This window comes from Narcine bancroftii, chromosome 7, assembly GCF_036971445.1.
Source record: "Narcine bancroftii isolate sNarBan1 chromosome 7, sNarBan1.hap1, whole genome shotgun sequence".
NCBI lineage: Eukaryota > Metazoa > Chordata > Chondrichthyes > Torpediniformes > Narcinidae > Narcine > Narcine bancroftii.
In genome coordinates, this window is record NC_091475.1 from 192,700,786 (window position 1) to 192,723,501 (window position 22,716).

At 45.0% G+C, this 22,716-nt stretch overlaps 1 protein-coding gene across 4 annotated transcripts in view; it reads left to right on the top strand.

The window, feature by feature from the left end:
* Positions 1-676: 676 nt before the first annotated feature.
* tsga10 (testis specific, 10) overlaps positions 677-22,716 on the top strand; it is a 124,660-nt gene continuing 102,620 nt past the window's right edge. For all 4 annotated transcript variants that reach the window (XM_069891848.1, XM_069891850.1, XM_069891849.1 and 1 more), the window contains exon 1: positions 677-795. In XM_069891848.1, coding sequence (XP_069747949.1) covers positions 742-795 — 54 coding nt within the window. In that variant the 5' untranslated portion in view covers positions 677-741. The remainder of the gene's footprint in view (positions 796-22,716) is intronic.

The window sequence follows — 22,716 nt, forward strand, 5'->3', positions numbered from 1 at the left end:
CTTCCCTCCCCCCACCCACCCCACTTCCCTCCCCCCACCCACCCCACTTCCCTCCCCCCACCCACCCCACTTCCCTCCCCCCACCCACCCCACTTCCCTCCCCCCACCCACCCCACTTCCCTCCCCCCACCCACCCCACTTCCCTCCCCCCACCCACCCCACTTCCCTCCCCCCACCCACCCCACTTCCCTCCCCCCACCCACCCCACTTCCCTCCCCCCACCCACCCCACTTCCCTCCCCCCACCCACCCCACTTCCCTCCCCCCACCCACCCCACTTCCCTCCCCCCACCCACCCCACTTCCCTCCCCCCACCCACCCCACTTCCCTCCCCCCACCCACCCCACTTCCCTCCCCCCACCCACCCCACTTCCCTCCCCCCACCCACCCCACTTCCCTCCCCCCACCCACCCCACTTCCCTCCCCCCACCCACCCCACTTCCCTCCCCCCACCCACCCCACTTCCCTCCCCCCACCCACCCCACTTCCCTCCCCCCACCCACCCCACTTCCCTCCCCCCACCCACCCCACTTCCCTCCCCCCACCCACCCCACCCCACTTCCCCGGCCTTTCTCTCCTCCTTCCTGATGTCACAAAGCGGCGACGCAACCATTTATCTCCGTGACGGTAGCGAGCTGGCTGTCAGGCTGGGGAAGGGTCAGGGGTGGGGGAGGGAGGGAGGGGGGGAGGGGAACAATATACGGCAAGGCTTGCCCCGGACGATCCGCGGCTCTTTATCAGCATGGCTTCCGAGTTACTTGTGCGGAGGTGGAGTTGGGCAGCCTCCGACTTCAAGGTAAAACTGAAATAAACGGGTACGGACTAAAATTCACTGATCTCCCCCCCCCCCGATTTTGTTGTCTTCTAAACAATAAATTAAAGGTACTCGTTGATTGAGTTATTAAAGCCACTTTAATAGCCCAACCAATGAGTACCGCCGACGCAAAAAAAAATTATTCTTGGATAACTTGCTAGTTAATTGAAGATCAAATGCCTAGAAGCAATTTCCATTTTCTCTTGTGGGGAAAAAAAAACCTGGCACTTGGATGAGTTCCATTCCATCAATTGATGCTATCCAAGAATCCAACTTTTATGGGGGGTTGGGGGGGGAGTGTAGTTTTTGAACCAACTTTTTGTTTAAAAGGGATGAGATTCTGCCCAAAAAGTGAAGCTATTGTGAGCTCTCGGTTTTAGTAAAATGGGATTATCACTGTAAGGGATAGTTTAGACAGGAGGAACTGAATGGACACAGTTAACATTTAAAACAAGCACCATCACAACACAAGTGACAATTTGATACTTTGGAAGAGTTGAGGGAAGGCTTGTCACAGTCTGTTCCAGATTCGATACATTTGCAAAGACACTGATTTTGCAGGGGAGAACCATTCTGACAGCTGAAGAGAAAACAGCTTTTCGAAGCAGCTCTTGTGGCCAACTATTTTATGGAATTCAGAGCAAAGCATGCTCTATGAATGTCTGGGCCTTCTCGGTGGATTGACCTGTGCCAAGAGGGTCTTTTGGGACGCAAAGTGCTTCATTGGAGAGACCAGTACTAGGGTCTTGGAAGCCTCATGGATGCTGCCCAGTTTGAGTCTCGCCTACAAAAGGACCAGGAGTTTTATGACTACAGCTCGTGTGGATGGACATTTTATCAAAAGGCAATGCAAGGAGAATTCTGAAGACTGCAGCAGCCACAACTCCAGTTTTCCCATAAATTCATGATTAATTCTGGGCTTCAAATTTCAAAGGTCTACAATTCAACACTGAATTTAAAAGACTGAATTTTGAAGCAACATTCTAGATTTTGGCCTGGACTGTAATGGTTTGAGTATATCACACACACTAGTGCACCTGTGCATAGATGGGGATAGATTTAGTGTTAAGGATAGTTTGAGTAAGAAATAAAATTAATATTTAAAAAAAATCTGTCTAGTTCATTGTCTATTGCTGCTCATTAGGTGTGGTTCGTAAGAAAACAATCTTGAAAACTCACTAGCTGGTACGACAACTGTATGTGTTTTTATTTCTGTCCCCCAGGGTCAAGAACTAGGAAACTTCCTCATTACAAGTTTGTGTGATGCCCAATTAATCAAGTGTCAATTGATTTTTTTTTTTGATTGCCCCTTTTGTCTAAATGAGGTGTCTGCACAGGCATAGAAATACAATCCTGTTACAAACAAAAGAAACAATTGTGTGGTTTTTGGAGTTGAAATTTTTTTATTTTAGATAGCATACCTCTAAGGATAGTCATGCACTGCAGAAGCATTATTTTGTTGGTCTGGTTATTCAGCAAGTGAGTCAAATCCCACGAGAGCAATTTGAATAAATCCTGCAAATGTGATTCTTGTAAGTACTTAATGAATAGTGTCTGAGTACTTTTAGAAGGACTGTAGAGATTTGAGAAGATATGTAACCACCACAATGTCACCGATCAGCATCTTAATTGCTGACCAATGATACCCATGTCCTTAAATAGAGGAAAAATGGAGAATATTTTTAAGAAGGCAGTTCTATATAAATAAATAGAATATTTATAAATATTCTATTTATTTATATAGTGTAGCGCTCGCGGAAAAGAATGATGTACACCAAAGCCTTGAAGTTGAGACTGGTTTATTGTGTTTGTATGGGTCCCCCAGGCACCTACATCAAGGCACTGCATCATTGGAGTGCCGGCCTGGGGTTGGCGGCTGGCGTTCTCACCTTAGTTCACCATCTTCCCTCTATGCAGGAGGTCACCTGTGATGAAGGCCAGTGTTTACCCCCTAGGTCTGTGCAGTCGCTGCGTTTGTCGTCCATTTTGTGGGGCGGTCCACGTCTCTGTGTGTGAGCTGCCACACGAATCCCCCCCTTCAACCGGCAGTTAGGCAGTTATGTGTTGGCTTGGGTGGTTCGCCCCGTGTCGCTGGGGAGGAGTGGAGACTGGCTGGTTACAGTCCAGAAATGCCAGCTCCAGGCAGTCTATGGTAAAGATCTCCTTACCACAGATATCAAGGTCAAAATCAGAGCAGTTGTCCGTGATGACCTTGTACAGCCTCTCGTAGGGGTGGCCAGTGTGTGCCCCTTTGCACGAACACATACTGTCAAGCCTTTAAGTCCCTTGGATGTTGTGTTTTGGCTGGCCATGTAGTGGAGGTCATGCGGGACCAGGGATCCCAGTTTTCACCACAAGTTCTTAAGGGTGGCTGCGGGGGTCTTCCAGGCATTTTTTCGGGGGCTAGGAACTCCCCTGGAATGATTAAGGGTGCGCTGTAGACTATCTCCACTCCTGAGGCATTTAAATCTTCCTTTGGCGCGATATTAATTCTCAGTAGGACCCAAGGCTATTCGCCTACCCAGTAAGGATCCTTAAGCCAGGCCATCAAGGCTGCCTTCAGGTTCCTGTGGAACTGTTCCTGAGGGTGGTATGCTGTGGAATGGTGGAGCTGTGTCCTAGATGTAAATTGTGCCCCCCCTACCCAAGGTTAGGTGCTCTGGGACCCTGAATCTGGATACCCATGTGTTGATGAGTGCCTGGCGCAGGTTTCTGTGGTGGTATCAGCCAGAGGGACTGCCTCAGGCCACCTTGTGGTGTGGTCAACCATGGTCAGCAGGCATCTCTTCTCAAGGCAAACTGGTAGCAGCCCCACTATATCAATAAGTTTGTGGCTGAACCTGCTCTGTGCAGGTTCAAATGTTTGCATGGGTGCCTTTGAGTCTGCACTGGATGGGCAGCTCGTGCAGGTCTTAGCCCACTGACTGACCTGCTTCCTGAAGTCATGCCAGAAAAACCTACTAGCCACAACCTTGACAGTAGCTTGTATTGCTGGATACACCAGATTATATGTGGTGACGAAAACCTGGTCAGGACAATGGGGCGAGGGTTGCTGGTGGAGATGTTGCACAGTAGTGTCAGGTTGCTTGGGCCGATGGGGATATCTTCCACCTAGAGATGGCTGTCCTAAAAGCAGGGATCTCTCGGTCTTGCTGCTGTGCTTTGGCGAGGGCCATGTAGTGGAGCCCCTACTCCCCCGCACTGTGGCGAGGTGTGACAAATTTGGACACTTAGGACAAGAGTCTTTGCTGTTGGGCCGACTACTGGTCCAGTACCTTATGAAAAGCGAAGGTCAATGACTTGTGATTGGTGAAGACCTTACAAAAAGTAATAGAAGTGTCTTGCCGCCAGGTACAGTGCTAATAGCTCTCAGTTGAAAGTCCTGTATTTGAGCTCTGCGGGTTGGAGGTGTCTATTGAAAAAGGCCAAGGGTTGCCACTAGCCTTCAATGAGATGATCCAGTACGTCTTCTACTGCAGTAGGTGCCTCTGGTCAGGGGTGTACCAAAGGATGCCATCCTTTGCCTTGCCCCAGCCAGGTAGCGCCCTTTGCCTTGCCCCAGCCAGGTAGCGCCCTTTGCCTTGCCCCAGCCAGGTAGCGCCCTTTGCCTTGCCCCAGCCAGGTAGCGCCCTTTGCCTTGCCCCAGCCAGGTAGCGCCCTTTGCCTTGCCCCAGCCAGGTAGCGCCCTTTGCCTTGCCCCAGCCAGGTAGCGCCCTTTGCCTTGCCCCAGCCAGGTAGCGCCCTTTGCCTTGCCCCAGCCAGGTAGCGCCCTTTGCCTTGCCCCAGCCAGGTAGCGCCCTTTGCCTTGCCCCAGCCAGGTAGCGCCCTTTGCCTTGCCCCAGCCAGGTAGCGCCCTTTGCCTTGCCCCAGCCAGGTAGCGCCCTTTGCCTTGCCCCAGCCAGGTAGCGCCCTTTGCCTTGCCCCAGCCAGGTAGCGCCCTTTGCCTTGCCCCAGCCAGGTAGCGCCCTTTGCCTTGCCCCAGCCAGGTAGCGCCCTTTGCCTTGCCCCAGCCAGGTAGCGCCCTTTGCCTTGCCCCAGCCAGGTAGCGCCCTTTGCCTTGCCCCAGCCAGGTAGCGCCCTTTGCCTTGCCCCAGCCAGGTAGCGCCCTTTGCCTTGCCCCAGCCAGGTAGCGCCCTTTGCCTTGCCCCAGCCAGGTAGCGCCCTTTGCCTTGCCCCAGCCAGGTAGCGCCCTTTGCCTTGCCCCAGCCAGGTAGCGCCCTTTGCCTTGCCCCAGCCAGGTAGCGCCCTTTGCCTTGCCCCAGCCAGGTAGCGCCCTTTGCCTTGCCCCAGCCAGGTAGCGCCCTTTGCCTTGCCCCAGCCAGGTAGCGCCCTTTGCCTTGCCCCAGCCAGGTAGCGCCCTTTGCCTTGCCCCAGCCAGGTAGCGCCCTTTGCCTTGCCCCAGCCAGGTAGCGCCCTTTGCCTTGCCCCAGCCAGGTAGCGCCCTTTGCCTTGCCCCAGCCAGGTAGCGCCCTTTGCCTTGCCCCAGCCAGGTAGCGCCCTTTGCCTTGCCCCAGCCAGGTAGCGCCCTTTGCCTTGCCCCAGCCAGGTAGCGCCCTTTGCCTTGCCCCAGCCAGGTAGCGCCCTTTGCCTTGCCCCAGCCAGGTAGCGCCCTTTGCCTTGCCCCAGCCAGGTAGCGCCCTTTGCCTTGCCCCAGCCAGGTAGCGCCCTTTGCCTTGCCCCAGCCAGGTAGCGCCCTTTGCCTTGCCCCAGCCAGGTAGCGCCCTTTGCCTTGCCCCAGCCAGGTAGCGCCCTTTGCCTTGCCCCAGCCAGGTAGCGCCCTTTGCCTTGCCCCAGCCAGGTAGCGCCCTTTGCCTTGCCCCAGCCAGGTAGCGCCCTTTGCCTTGCCCCAGCCAGGTAGCGCCCTTTGCCTTGCCCCAGCCAGGTAGCGCCCTTTGCCTTGCCCCAGCCAGGTAGCGCCCTTTGCCTTGCCCCAGCCAGGTAGCGCCCTTTGCCTTGCCCCAGCCAGGTAGCGCCCTTTGCCTTGCCCCAGCCAGGTAGCGCCCTTTGCCTTGCCCCAGCCAGGTAGCGCCCTTTGCCTTGCCCCAGCCAGGTAGCGCCCTTTGCCTTGCCCCAGCCAGGTAGCGCCCTTTGCCTTGCCCCAGCCAGGTAGCGCCCTTTGCCTTGCCCCAGCCAGGTAGCGCCCTTTGCCTTGCCCCAGCCAGGTAGCGCCCTTTGCCTTGCCCCAGCCAGGTAGCGCCCTTTGCCTTGCCCCAGCCAGGTAGCGCCCTTTGCCTTGCCCCAGCCAGGTAGCGCCCTTTGCCTTGCCCGCCATTAGAGAGAAGAGGGGGTGCATGATGCAGGCAATCTGTGGTAATGGTGAATTTCTATAGTAATGGTGAATTCCTGTAGAGCTTTTATCGTATGTGGCTTGGTGAAGTGCTGGACTGCCTCGACCTTTCTGGGGAGGCAGCTACCTGGAAGTATGACTGTAGTCTTGGTTTTGAATGATGGAATATGGAAATGCAGAGCTGTGTACCCCTGGAGAAGGTAACATAATTTGAGAAACCAATATGTCACTTTTTGAAGGATTTCTGTGTTTATTTATTCTGTGTCCCAGGAAATTGATAGTATCCAGGCTGAATTGGCACTTCTCAGGGTTGATTGCCAAACCAAATTCACTTCTCTCAACTGGGTGCACAGTTGTCTCAGGATGGCAGTATGCTCTTTATCGATGAATGCAAATGGGAGGTCCTGGCCCACTCTGTCCATCAGCTGCTGGAAAGTTTGTGCCACATTTTTCAGACTGTAGGGCATGTGTGAGAATTCGAACAGGCCAAAGGAGGTTATAATTGCAGTCTTGGGGACATCCTGGGGGTGAACTTGGATTTGGTGGTACCCCTGAATGAACTTTGGAAAACACTAGCCCCCTGTACAGGTTGGGCACCATGTGGAAGGGGGAGGCCTAGGGACTGTTGGAGTGTTGCACAATCTCAAGCTCCTCCATTTTATTTTTTAATATTTTAATTATATTTTCACACAAGCTTGTACACCCATATACATTGTTAGTGCCATCCTGGCAGTTAGTATTCAAATTTGCATACACTTTATTCTTATTATTGACTGCATACACCAGCTCGCATCTTTTCCAGTCCCCCCCACATCTAACACAGGACAACTCATTTAGACTTCAACCAACAACAGAAAACATTACACCAGGATAATAAATAATAATTGTTGCAGTTCGGTGGGTGATTGACAGGCTGATTATATATTCCTGACTTTCCTTGGTCGGGAATTAGTGTGAGGGAGAGGACACCAGGCAGGGAATGGGGGAATCAGTAACCACCATATGCTTAAGTGGTGCATTTATGGCTGCCAAATCCTTCAAAAAGTGACGTATTGGTTTCTCAAATTATGTTACCTTCTCCGGGGAACACAGCTCTGCATTTCCATATTCCATTGTTCAATACTAAGACTACAGTCGGACTTCCAGGTAGCTGCAATGCACTTCCTGGACATTGCCAATGTGATTAACACAAAATGGATTTGAAATTTGGACAGCATCACTGTAAGCCTTGTGTCCATTATGTTTACCAACAGGAACAACTCTGGGTCCTGCAGAAATCGTTTACCTATGATTTTTTTCTAAGATTTGGCCTAGTTCTTCCTAAAAGGGCCTCACCTTGGCACATGACCAGGTTGCATGTACAAATATCCCAGTCGCCATGCTGCATCTGAAGCATTGGTCGGAGAGTTCAAGTTTTGACCTGTTTATTTTTTGCGGTGTTAGATAAACCTATTGCAAGAAATTATATTAATCACTTGCTTTAATATGGGGCTGCCCTTCTTTCCTGACATTAATTTAGCATCCCATTCATAAATAAAGTCCAATGCCGTCCCCTCACTCACCAGGTGCAGATCAATTTGTGCCCAGGATGGTACATCTCCCTGGAAGAAAGAGGCGATGCATCTTGACAGGGCTGCCTAATAATATTTTAAAGTCTGGCATCCTCAATCCACCTATAGTGCCATGTTAATTTTTCCATGGAGACCCTTGCCATCTTACCATTCCAGAGAAACATTCTGAACTTGTGTAGCAGCTGTTTGAAGAAACACCAGGGTAATGGCACAGGTAATGTCTGAAAAAGATACTGTAATCTTGGCAACACATTCATTTTGATGCTGTTAACCCTGCCCACGAATGTTATGGCCTGGGACATCCATCTATTTTAATTCTCGACTCTAGCAAAGGGGTGTAATTTAATTTGTATAGATTATTCAAGTTGCCATCAATATTAATTCCCAGATATTTGATCCCCTTCTGCGGCCACTTTAAATTGCTATTTTCTTTAAGTTGGCATTGCCTCAATTTTTCCCCAATTGATCTTGTACCCGGAGAGTTTCCCCATAGACCTCCAATATCACGTGCAGTCGAGACAAAGAAGCCGCAGGGTCTGTCAGATATATCAGCACGTCATCAGCAAATAAGTTGATTTTTGTGCTCCTCCTGGCCCACTCTATAACCTTTCATGTCTGAATCAGTGGTTCCATCCCTAGCACAAAGAGAGCCGGTGATTGTAGGCACCCTTGTCTTCTAGATCTGGTAAGTGGGAAAACTGTTTGTCCATTGGTCGTCACCTTTGCCTTGGGCGCATTGTATAATGCTCTAATACAATTTTGAAAAGTTGTCCCTAACCTCACCTTCTTCAGCACTTTAAATAAAAAAAAATCCCACTCCAGTCTATCAAAACCCTTCTCTGAATCCAAGGAAGTACTAATCCCTTCTCATTTCCGATTTGTGCCAGATGCATTACACTCAACAGTTTGCTAATGTTATCTGCTGCTTGCCTCTAACAAAGCCTGCCTGATCTTTATTAATTTGGATAAATGCAATGGAAATCCATTTGCCAGGGCCTTGGCAAAGATTTTATCATTATTCAGCAGGGAGATTGGTCTATGAGAAGAAGGCACAAGTAGATCCTTTCCCTTCTTTAAGATCGCCATAAGAATCGCCGTTGCAAAAGATTCCAAGTGGGTCAGTGTCTCCCCTGCCTGATCTATCACCTCCAAATACAGAGGCATTAGTAAATCCTTAAATTCTCGATAGAACTCAGGTGGGAATCCGTCCTCCCCCGAGACTTGCCAGCTTGTAGCACACTCAATGCTTTTCCCAGCTCTTCCTCTAAGAGGAAGATCTAGTCTCTCCTGCTCCTCTGAGCTTAAATTTGGGAGATCTAATCTAGCCAGAAATTTGTCTGTTTGATTAGAATCCCCAGTCAATTCAGATTTATACAATCCTTCATAGAATTCTCTGAAGGTGTCATTAATTTTCTTTGGTTTATGAGATCTGGGCATTTTCTCTATATATTGCATTAATTGTTATTGAGGCTTGTTCTGCCCTTAACTGCCAAGTAAGGACCCTGTGAGCTCTTCCCCCAACTCGTAATACTTTTGCCTCCTCCTCCCAGAGGACCCCAAAACCTTGCAGCAATAGATATTCACCAAGATAAATGGTTACTTAAACAAAAGTTGCTTTTAATTTTCTTTACACATGAAAAGAGGATCAAACTTTAACTTAACCCCTTTCTAATTCTAAGTCCACATGTATGTAATGTGTGAGTAAGTTTAGAAAAGTTCTTTGATTCAGTCCAATCTCACTTCTCAATCCTCCAAGTTCACTGGTTTCAGGCAATTCTTGTACTGTGCGCAGAATTTAACATTTATGAATTTCACCAGGATTTGGTGCTTGAAAGGTAGATGGTTATCGCTCAGGAAGGCTCTTCTGTTTTCAGAGAAAGATTTGTTACTCTTTGGACACCCACAACAGCTTCCTGAAGGAAGCTATCACATGGGCAAAATGTCACAGCCATTAACGATGGTTGTCTAGGTGTTTCCTGGAAACCCACAGGGTGGGTGGGGCTCTGTACCCCATCACCGGTAATTGAATTGTCCTGGGGTATTAACTTGCCTCTCCCCTGGTCTTGGTATCTCAGACATCTGTTGGTGGGGCTTGCTGATATGGTCTTTGATGGTGCCAGTATCCTTTTGCGCTCCCCAGAGGATGTCTGGGGAGAACCCTCTGGAGGTCGCTGAAGTATTCGTGAGCAAAAGTCTGATATCCTCAGGCAGTTGCTCCAGAAAGATCTGCTCGAAGAGCAGGCAAAGTTTGGGGCCTTTTTTGGAATATTTTATTTTGATTTTCAAACATGTATCAAATGTACATCTTTTACATAAATATAGTAAAATAGTCTATATGCTGCTTACATACAAAATAAAAATCCTTAAAAAAAAATACAAATTTTCATAAGTATTTGTAACAAAAATCAACTTAATTTTTTTTCCCAAGCAGTAATCATTCAACCCCTCCCCCATCTTTGCTATCCCCTTCCCTTTAACTTAAACAGGATAAACGGATACAGGGTCTTTCCATCCATGCTGGAGCTTAGTTTAAAAAAAAATAAAAATAGTATAAAATCGAGGGAAGATCATAAATTTACAACAGCATTATTTGTGCATCAATATAATCAAATAGGGTTGCCAGATCTTGAGGAATGTATCATGTTCACAAATTATGTGATCTTTTCCATAGGAATACAACTGTCTATTTCTGATATCCATCTTGCCAAAGAGATCGGTGTATTTGACTTCCATGTGACTGCCACACATTTCTTGGCTATCGCCAGTGCAATCTTAGTAAACTCTATTTGATACTCTGTAAAATGATTATTAATATCTATAAAATTCCCCAATAAATTCCAGGTTACCAGGAAAATTAACTCCAGTAATCTTTGTTAAGACGTCCGACTCTTCTTGCCAGAAAGAATTGACCTTGGTACATGACCACACTGAATGAAGAAATGTTCTTTCCTCTATTTTGCATAGAAAACATCTATCTGATATTTCTGGTTTTGATTTGTGCAATCTTTGTGGAGTTGTATATAATTTGATGCAAAAAATTATTTTGCACCAAACCATACCTCGCATTGATAATCAAAGTAATCCCTTCTTTACACCATTCAGCCCAAGATTGTTCTGATATGTTCACTGCCAGATCTGCTTCCCATCTTTCTCTCTATCTATGTATTCCAGATTTTTTCCTGTCCATTTGTAGGGCATAATATATTCAAGTAATAAATTTAGGTATTGTACCCATCCCTAATGTATGCTCCAATTGACTCACACCTGGAGGAGTCCTATAATTTCCCCAAGTTTCTCTCAGAAAAGCCCTTTGTTGTAAATAACAAAGAAAAGTGCCATTTGGAACACCATAAGTTTGTTTCCTTTATTCAAATGACATTAAAACTCCATCTTTGTAGAGGCCAGCCATGTAGCAAATCCCTTTCCGAGACCATATATTTAAAATCCTATTTCCCATTATCATAGGCAACATTCGATTATTGCAGTGTGTCGCAATATTTGTAGATGTATTTGGGAGATAAATTGATAAAATCAGGTTACATACACACACATTTTAAAACCGATCTTATTTGAAATACTGAAGAATTCATATTCAGTGACTTTACAAAAACTGTGGAGAATGCTATGCACATTTCACAAGTAGGTGTTAATTGAAATGATGTAATGAAACGAGTAGACTATTGTCTTGAAGGAATCAGGGGAGTCTGTGTTGAACATTTTTACAAGACCTCTGACCTTTCAGCAAAGTGCTCACTCAAAGGTCACTCCTGGGTTCTTTTTTACCTAAAAATAACAGATGGGAGCAGAGGACTAACTCCTATTGTTTTGCTGGAGAAGGAGGGGGTTTTGCGAGAGATAGAGAGAGAGCAAGAGACTGAACAGTCACAGTTGAAACAAGCAGGAGAAGCTGGTTGGAACTGAAAAAGGAACCCCAGAGTGATGGATAGCTGGAAGTGTTATCTGTCTGATGTTTCTCTGGAATAAGAACAGAAAGGAACGGGCAAGTTTTGTCAGCAAGGCATTGAAGTGACTAATGGTGGTATCTCTCTCTCTCTCTCTCTCTCTCTCTCTCTCTCTCTTTCCCCCCGCCACCACCATGAGAACCTTCCTGAATGGTAAACATTTACCTTTCGACCACCACAACAGCCTAGTGAACTTTTTACAATTTAAATTCTGAGCAACCATTGAACTTGGAGGTATGAGAAGTGAGATTGGACTGTGAAACAAAGAACTTTTCTAAACATTACATACACATGTGCTTAGAATTAGAAGGGGATTAAGTATAGTTAAATTAATAGAAATAAGAAGGGGGTTAAGTTAGGTAAAGTAAGTTAGTAGTGATAAGTTAAAGTTCGATTCTGTTTTCATGTTTAAAGATAATTAAAAGCAACTTTTGTTTAACTACTTGGTAAATGTCTATTGCTGCTGGGTTTTGGGCTTGTAACAACAGAGTGGAAATCTTAAAGATATTCCAGTTTTCCTTCCTGTATTGTCATTAATATATTGCCAGACCTTTATCAAATGAATCCATATAGGATCGTGGTCTTTCTCTTAATTAATTTCCAGTTCCATCTATAGATGAAATCTTTAGGCAATGTTTCATCCATCTCATGCAGTACCATTTTGATAAATCAGTTTCAAAGAAAAATGACAAAAATCTCAATTGTGAAGCCAGATAATTAAAAAAAAAATCTGGGAGCCTTAACCCCCCCCAAATTTATGATAGAATGTCAATTTTTCTAATGCTATTCTAGGTATTTTATTATTCCATTAAAAATTGTCTAACCAAACCATTTACTATTTTTAAAAAGACTTGGTAAATATTGGTATTGACTGGAACAAATATTGAATCTTTGGTATAATCTTCATTTTAATACAATTAACTTTCCTTGCTAACGTTAGGGGTAGGTCCTTCCATTTTTGTAAGTCTTTTTCTATTTTCGCAAGCAGAGGAGAGTAATTCAATTCCACAAGTTATTCAAGTTGTTATCGAGCATAATTCCCAAGTATTTAATCCCTTCACTTTTCCATTTAAGCATTCTATTCACTTTACAACATTTGTAGTCATGATTTCTGAAAGTTTCACTTTTATTCATATTTATCTTGAATCCTGAAACTCTTCCATATTTTAAAATTTCCTGCAGCTTTTTCATTAACCTTTAGGCTTCAGACACATATAACAGTATATCATCGGCAAACAAACTAATTCTGTTTTGGTCTTGCCGTGACCCCGAAGCCTTTAATTTCACGATTGCCTCTAATCATTTCTGCTAGAGGTTCTATAGCCGTAACAAATAATGCTGGAGAGAGGGGGAAGCTTAACCTACTCTATCGACTCAATGGGAACATTTCTGATGTTTGACTATTGGTTAAATTACTTTTGTTTGTGGTTTTTGATATAATTCCCTAATCCAATTAATAAATCCTAGTCCTATACCTAAATTTTCCAATGTTTTGAACAAAAAAGACCATTTGGGTCTATCGAATGCTTTTTCTGCATCTAGTGATACTACTATATTGGGATCCTTCCTTGATTGAGCTAGAAGTATTATGTTAAATAATTGCACCAGATTATTTGACACTTGTCTACCCTTAACAAATCCCACTTGATCTGTATGTATTAATTTAGGTAAATATTGTCCCAGCCTGCTCACCAGTGCTTTTGCTGTTTTATAGTCTTTATTTAAAAGATATATCGGTTGGTAAGAAGAGGTTCTTTTTTGGAAGTACAGTAATTATTGACATTGAGAAGCGATCTGGCTGTGCCTGAGTTTCTACTGCTTGTTCTATTACATCCATAAATAAAGGCATTAGCAAATCTTGAAATTCTTTATAAAACTCAGCCAGGAATCCATCCTCACCCGGAGCTTTGTTAGGTTGAAGAGTTCCTAAAGCTCTTTCAATGCCCTCCCTAGTAAAATGGAAATATAATTCATGTCTGTCCTCATCATTCAACTTCAGGAGTTCCACACCATCCAGGAATTTCTCTATTTCAGCCTTATTTCCTGGTGAGTCAGATTTGTATAAATTTTTATAATATTGTTTAAATATTTCATTTATCTCTTTCTGATTTTACTTAATTATCATTTTCCTTCTGTATAGCATTTATAGCTGTTGCTGATTCTTCAGCCTTCACTTGCCATGCCAGTACTTTATGTGCCCTTTCTCCTAATTTGTAGTATTTCTGTTTGGTGTTGAATATCATCTCTATATGTTTGCAAAATATTGTATTGAATTTTCTCTTTTTCCACTGTTCTTCATTTATCCTGTACCCCAGTTCTCTGAAGTTCAGATTCCCCATTTCTTTCTCCAGCTTATTCTACATTAAATTCTTTTAATTTTTTTGTAAATGAATTGATTTGTCCTCAAGTATGCCTTTAATGTATCCCATATTTTAAAAAAAACTTATCTGTTGATCCCAAATTTGTTTCACAAAAAAATTTCAATCTGCCTTATAAATTGTCTAATATCCTCCCTTTTTAGCAATATCATATTCAATTATTTCTCTGATATTTATTACTAAAGTTAGTAGTGAATGATCCAAATGTAGCCGAGGTAAGTATTTCTGTTTTTACTACTCTGTCCTTCAAACTCGACGATAATAAAAACAAGTCTATTCTAGTATGTGAATCATTTTTTTGAATAAAACGAGTAATCTTTCCTTAGGATTGGACTGCCTCCACACATCCATCAAATTTAAGTCTTTCACGTATGAAAGAGATACGGCTGCCATAGCTCTTGTTACTGTTTTTGCCAATTTATCGAGAATTGGATCCAAACAAAAATTAGTCTCCACCAATCAATATATTTTGCCTTCACTCTGCCATTTTATAAGTACATCCTTCATAAAGGCCTTGTTGTCATAATTTGGGGCATAGATATTTCATCAATGTCCAAGATTCTGAATGAACTTTGCTGTTTATGTTTACACATCTACTCGATCCATGGAAATATTTTCCATGGTAATTGGAACATTTTTATTAATTAAGATTGCACTTCCACTGCTTTTGAATTAAATGATGAGACCTGGCACCCACCTTCCCCCACCCACCCCCCCCCCCCATAACTTCTTCAGTTTGTCGTGTTCTGATTTAATAAGATGTGTTTCTTGGAAAAGCACCACATCGGCTTTTACCTTCTCTAAATATGTAAGTATTGTTGTCCTTGTGACCTTTCCATTCAAGCCATTAACATTAAAACTTAGAAACTTCAATGTTTTATCTGTAGCAGCACATTGTAGTGACTTCTGTGGCAGCACTACCGAGTAAAGAGACGTCCACACAGCGTGAGGGTGAACCAAAGAATTACTTTATTGGTTTGAATTCGCCAAGTCTCCACACTGGCCTGCCCACTTTTGGTGACGTACCTGCTAGTTTCCGGAAGTGATGTCATCGTGTTGCAGTGTCATTGCTATGCGGAAATGGAGGGCTCATTAGTCCACAAGTGGCACTAGACGCACACTCCTTCTCGGCAGTGAAGGGGAGCCCACACCGTCTTAGACTGGCCACATATTGCAGCGATTCATCCCATTTACTCACATAGTCACTCAGCCTGCTACACCACCCCTCCCAGAATCGGTGGTCTGACTTGGGTCTTTGGGCAGTCTACCTCTGTGATTGACCAGGGGTCTGGGGCCGGTAGGTTGGAGTCCAAGTGCGTGACTTTGAGGCAGTTGACTGTGAATCTGTCCTGTCAGCTGGCAATGTGAACACCACGCTGTCTCTCTGCAGTACCTTGAAGGGGCCTTCTTACACGCACTCGATGTTTCCACCACTTCAAGCAGGTCCCGATCTTCCGTTGCCTGCTTCTTGCTCTTTGTACCCACCTTACTTCAGTTTGAGTAAATTTAACTTCTATTTATAGATGTTATTTTCCTTGTTTTAGAGGCTTTTGGAAGGGAGCTCTCTGAAAACATCTCTTCAGCCTCTCAGCATTATGTGATTCCCAATATATTCATCTTGTATGTGTTCTAGCTTTTGCATTGTCAAGTCAAATTTATCAGTACAACCTGGAGGAACAATGTCAGCAGTGCAAAACATGTAGGCACACAACCAGACATAACACACATACAGACATGCAATACATATGCAGGACAAATATTTAATCTATACTGTTACGAGCCGAGACGACTCCAAAACCAGCAGCAATAGAAATTCACCAAGACAAATGGTTACTTAAAAAAAATGTTTTTAATTTTCTTCATACATAATAATATCGATATTTAACTTGTTACTATTAACTTAACCCCCTTCTAATTCTGAGTGCATGTGTATGTAATGAGTATGTGTTCAGGAAAGTTCTTTGTTTCACTTTGCAACCATTCACTTTTCACTTCTCCAAGTTCTCTGGTATCAGGCAATTTTCCACACTGTGCACAGAATTTATTATCTTCACCAGGCTTTAGCTAAAATTGTTACTGCTCAAGAAGGTCTTTGGTTTTGGACAGACACGAAATGATCTCTTTCAATCAATCACGTCAGTATCTTGCTGAAGAAATTTGCCCCCTCATGGATTTTTTTCCCCCAAAAGATAACTACTCCTTCCAGGTTACCACAGAGTTCTTTTTCCCCTATTTCAGGTGAAACACAATGACCAACCAAAGACTCTTGTAATTGACTACAAAGGTTTAGATTAGGCTGAACGCTGAACTCAAAACCTGTCTTGAAATGGGGTCTTGCAGCAGGTCTGCAAAACCTGCAGTCTTTAACACCAACTGCGCAGTCAACTGACTGTGTGTGTACCTCTCCCCCCTCCCCCTCCCCCAACCACATCATCCCTCTTAGAACAGCCACCTTCAACTAGCAATTTAAACTTCAGGCACTGGTCTTAATAGAATAGCAACAGATTTTCAGTTCATGAACCTGGCCCCTGTGCAAACCTGCTGAGCCATTAACATGTATTTGAAAACCTCCAAAGCAGTTCCAGGTCGACTTGAAGGCTCAACCTGCACAGCTTTTTGCATTCCAAATGAGCTGTTTGTTTGTGAAATGTAACTGAGATGTCTGTTTGCAAGTGTGATCTAAACTCCCACAATCTAACCTGACTCCTCAAGGTATATTTTATTCTGTAATTATTAACTTATTCTGTAACAATACAAATAAATATTGTTTCATGAATAAGAGTCTTAAGTGTTTACTGTGAGCGGTTCCTTTGGTCATTCAGTATTCTCACTGCCTGTTGGAAGAAGCTGTTCCTCAGCCTGGTGACGCGAGCTCTGATTATCCTCTCTCTCTTCCATGATGGGAGCAGCTGAAAGATGCTATGTGCAGGGTGGAATAAGACCTCCGATTTTGTGCGCCCTCTTTAGACAATGATCCCAGCAGATTGCATCATGTGTGGGGTGGTTGGTAGGGAGACTCCCCATCTTGTACACTTCTCACCTATAATTCAAATTTAAAATGATTTTGTTTATCACAACTCTGATTATTCACTAATCCTACTAACAACCTCTTTTACCTGTGTGAGAAACAGAAGTACCTTCACAGAATTTGCTTGAGACAAAAATTGAGAACAAAGAACATTTATTATACAACAATGCAAAGTTGGGTGCTTCCCCTTACCCTGGGAATACACACCCATACTGGGGCTCACCCAACTTTTATACAGTTCATATCAGTGTAGAGGTACCCTCCCCCCCCCCTAACATTCTTACATTCTTCTGCCTCCTGGATAAATTTGGCATTAGGCAATCCTGTCTGCCTACGTGCTGTTTCTGTGAACTTGGAGGATAGGGGGGGGGGGTGGTGGGGTGGGGTGGGGTGGGGTATCCTGTCTGTGTCCCATCATGTCATTGTCCTTATTCACCTGCCTTTGTCCTTATTCACACCTTCCCAACCCTCAGGGTTTACTAACTCTTATATGCAGAACTTGCTAATTCTGTCTAAGGCTTACTAATTACATATGCGGAACTTGCTGACTCTGTCTAAGGCTGGAAGACCCTTATCTTATTCAGACTAACTTTACTTCCTACATTCTATTATCTACCCTTATCCTATTCATACTGGCTTTATTCATTACGCATATATCCATACTAGCTTTCTTCATCTCTCATATTTTCATATTCGTTTTACTCATCTCTCACACCTGCCCTTGTCATTGCATTATTTTTTTGTCTTCTATTGTATCATGACTTGCATCTATTCTCTTTGCCATCTTAAATTTTAATTATAAATGTTCCCAATCTTGATGGTAATTTTGCTGAAATTGTCTATGCGCACCACCTTTTATTACTGAAAAAGATATTACTGAAAACAGGAACATTTGGAAACCAGAAAAAGTTGGCCATCCTGTAAGACAGGATTGAAGATACAGTCGCCAGAAAATGTGCTATTACATGTTACTCTTCGTCAAAGGAGAACACAAAATAAGTGGCTTTTGAATGAGGAAGACGAGACCACTTTCGACTGTTGTGTCCATTGAAAAGGACACTTTTAATTAAGGAAACAAAGTTAATCTTGCATCTGAATCATAATAATTTTAAATGGTTATTTTGTTCAGCCCTTGTCTGGGTTTGTGAAATCATAATGGAAGAAAATAGCCACTTCACTGTCTCATTGAAAAGAGGATAGATTCATCGTGTGGCACGTAGATTCTGAAACCTCTATGGAAGAGGGGACAAATTGCTCGTATGAAGAAACATTGCTCAGAATACAATTCTACAAGAAATTTGAGTTTTAAAGTGGTCTGACGATGATGTCTCAAAATCATTTTGAACAACAAAGAAATCTGATGCCTCACATTTACTCCATAATTGCTTGTGTAAAGACTTTGAGCTTCAACATGAAAGCTTTCTGAGATTGAACTTTAAAATAATCTTTTCAGAATTAAACCTGAACTGTAATGGTTTTGTTTTTGCCCCCACATACATATGTTAAAAATACCATTGTCTTTGTTTATTACCATTGCTGATGGTCTAGTATATAATAAAAGGCATTTTTCCAACTTAAATTTTAATAAAGCCTACTTGGAATGGTTATATTACCACCAGGCTATTTAGGACATTATAGCAGCCCACTACCTGGGAGGCAACCTGAGACATAAACGTGGCAGACAAACATGATGATCATGCAAAGCTCGTGCAGGCTAATGGCCTTTCTTCCCAGTCGATAGCCTGCTTGGCAGTAATGCCAACTAATCAGCGACTGGAATGCAGTTGACATCACTTTTGCCAGCAATGGTGAAAAAGCAGGGTCCAGTGGCAGGAAACTGGACCTATTAGCAAGGGCAGGGAGAGCAATAAAGCAATCTTGACCATAACCACATCGAGCGTGTGTCATTCTTCCACTCTTCTGCAGCGTGCGCTACATTGGTGACCCTGACTGGTCCAAATGGCATTTGGACCCGACGATGATCAATCAGTCAATGTTCCACACAGTTTCCTTGAAGCTGCCAATGTTCTGGACATCGCAGCCACAGGTGTGGTTTGAGCAGGCTGAAGCCCAGTTCCATCGAAGTCACAAAGTACTACTATGTGGTAAGCTCGCTTAGCCAGGACATAGCATCAATGGTAATTTCCTGTGTAGCCTCTAGAACAAGGCAAATATGATGCCCTCAGAGAGTTTTAACCCACACTTTTGGGCTCTCACTGTGTGAGCACGTCGCCTGACTCTTGCATATAGATGACTTGGGGACAGGGCCCCATCCATCCTCATAAGCGACATGCTGGCTTTGGCTGAGGAGCACGAGCCTTGCCTGCTTTTTGAGCAGATTTTTCTGCAACAGCTGCCTGAGAATATCAGACTGCTGCTCACTGACGAAGACTTCAGTGACCCCAGGGTAGTAACCGGTGAGGTGGACGTGCTCTGTTGAGCAAAAAGGGACTGCGGCGCTGTAGTGGAACACTAGGACATGCATGGACCTCAAAGGGCAGGCTTTTTCACTGGGTGAAGCTAAGTTATGGGCTCCCCACCTTGACTCTGTCACAGCATCTGACAATGAATTCCCTTCCATCCTGGTGGAATTCCCTTCCATCCTGGTGGAATTCCCTTCCATCCTGGTGGAATTCCCTTCCATCCTGGTGGAATTCCCTTCCATCCTGGTGGAATTCCCTTCCATCCTGGTGGAATTCCCTTCCATCCTGGTGGAATTCCCTTCCATCCTGGCGCCACAGTTTACTTCGGCTGTGCCCAAACATGGGGCACAGTACCATACCCTGACAGAGGGTACCATACCCTGACAGAGGGTCCCCCACTCCTTGCCAGAGCACAGCACCTTCCTGCTGAGAAACAACCTTGTGAAAGAAGTGTTTTAAAAAGATGTAGGAGCTGGGGATCATGCGGCATTTCGACAGTCCCTGGGCCTCCCCCTACACATGGTACCAAAGGTGGGTGGAGGCCATGTGGAGATTACCCCACCCCCGGCCAGTGGGTTAGTGGAGTGGTTCCACAGACTTCTGAAGGCGGTTCTGATGGCTCTGCTTACTGGAATGGACAGATGAACTATCATGGGTCCTCCTGGGGATCGGCACAGCACCAAAAGAGGGCTTCAATGCCTTGTCGGTGAAAATGGTATACAGCCCACCCTTGGTCATCACGAGGGAGATCCTGGCTACTGTTAAGGACACAGAAGACCCACCAGCAGCAATGTTGGGGGAAAAACTAAAGGAGTGACTAGGTATTCAAACTGGCACAGCCTTCACCACATGGCCAACCCAGAACATTTGTCCCTAAAGATCTAAAGATGTGCAAATACAGCTTTGTGCGACGGGGAGTACACTGCACGTCTCTACAGCGACAGTACGAAGGACCCTACCGAGTGAGCAGATACAGTGGATCTACATGCTTGCTGGAAATTGGCAGTAAGGAGGAGTCATTCAATATCGACTGTCTTAAACCAGTACACATGGACACTAGTCAACCGGTCACCATGCAGCCCCCAAGATGCAGGGGCAGACTGCCAATATCAAAGGACAGTGCCCAAATCGCTGGTTGGTGGGGAGGATGGAGGGTCGTTGTGTCGCGGCCTGCTACCTGAGAGGCGACCTGATACACAAAATGGTGGATGAACATGGCAGTCTTGCAAAGCCCAGGCAGGTTAATGGGCTTTCTTCCCAGCTGACAGCCCGTGCGGTGGTAACACTGACCAGTCAGCGACCAGAACACCATTGATGTCAATTCTGCCGGCAACGGTGGGAAAACAGCCCATAGTGGGAGACTGGGCCTATATAAGTAAGGGCAGGGAGAGCAATAAAGCAGCCTTGATAATAACCCCTTCGAGTGTGTTATTCTTCCACTCTGCTGTAGCACACGACAACATATTTTAAAAAATTTCCAATGTAATGTATATTTAAACTTCCAATAGATAATAATTACTGTGATTCTGGGAGAACATTTTCGGCGACACTAGGTATTATACTATTTAGGAGAATCCTAGCGAAGATTTTGCTTGCAATGGAGAGCAGAGTGATTCCCCTGTAGTTTGAGCAGTCTGATTTCTCGCCTTTGTTTTTGTACAGGGTGATGATGATGGCATCACGAAGGTCCTGAGGCAGCTTTCGCTAGGATTCTCCTAAATAGAATAATACCTAGTGTCGCCGAAAATGTTCTCCCAGAATCACAGTGCTGCTTTCGCGCAAACAGAGGAACTACTGACATGGTCTTTGCCCTCAGACAGCTCCAAGAAAAGTGCAGAGAACAAAACAAAGGACTCTACATCACCTTTGTTACCTCACCAAAGCCTTCGACACCGTGAGTAGGAAAGGGCTTTGGCAAATACTAGAGCGCCTCGGATGCCCCCCAAAGTTCCTCAACATGGTTATCCAACTGCACGAAAACCAACAAGGTCAGGTCAGATACAGCAATGAGCTCTCTGAACCCTACTCCATTAACAATGACATGAAGCAAGGCTGCGTTCTTGCACCAACCCTCTTTTCAATCTTCTTCAGCATGATGCTGAAACAAGCCATGAAAGACCTCAACAAATGAAGACGCTGTTTACATCCGGTACCGCAAGGATGGCAGTCTCTTCGATCTGAGGTGCCTGCAAGCTCACAGAAAGACACAAGAGCAACTTGTCCGTGAACTACTCTTTGCAGACGATGCCGCTTTAGTTGCCCATTCAGAGCCAGCTCTTCAGCGTTTGACGTCCTGTTTTGCGGAAACTGCCAAAATATTTGGCCTAGAAGTCAGCCTGAAGAAAATGGAGGTCCTCCATCAGCCAGCTCCCCACCATGACTACCAGCACCCCCCTCCACATCTCCATCGGGCACACAAAACTCAAAACAGTCAACCAGTTTACCTATCTCGGCTGTACCATTTCATTGGATGCAAGGATCGACAACGAGATAGACAACAGACTCGCCAAGGCAAATAGCGCCTTTGGAAGACTACACAAAAGAGCCTGGAAAAACAACCAACTGAAAAACCTCACAAAGATTAGTGTATACAGAGCCGTGATCATACCAACACTCCTGTTCGGCCGAATCATGGGTCCTTTACCGGCATCACCTACGGCTCCTAGAACGCTTCCACCAGCGTTGTCTCCGCTCCATCCTCAACGTTCATTGGAGCGACTTCATCTCCAACATCGAAGTACTCGAGATGGCAGAGGCCGACAGCATCGAATCCACGCTGCTGAAGATCAAACCGCTGGGTAGGTCACATCTCCAGAATGGAGGACCATCGCTTCCCAAGATCGTGTTATATGGCGAGCTCTCCACTGGCCACCGAGACAGAGATGCACCAAAGAAGAGATACAAGGACTGCCTAAAGAAAGCTCTTGGTGCCTGCCACATTGACCACCGCCAGTGGAGTAATCTCACCTCAAACCGTGCATCTTGGCGCCTTACAGTTCGGCGGGCAGCAACTTCCTTGGAAGAAGACCGCAGAGCCCACCTCACTGTCAAAAGACAAAGGAGGAAAAACCCAACACCCAACCCCAACCAACCAATTTTCCCTTGAAACCACTGCAACCGTGTCTGCCTGTCCTGCATCGGACTTGTCAGCCACAAACGAGCCTGCAGCTGATGTGGACTTTACCCCTCCATAAATCTTCGTCCGCGAAACCAAGCCAAAGAAAGAAGATAATAATTATCAATTTTGTGTATTT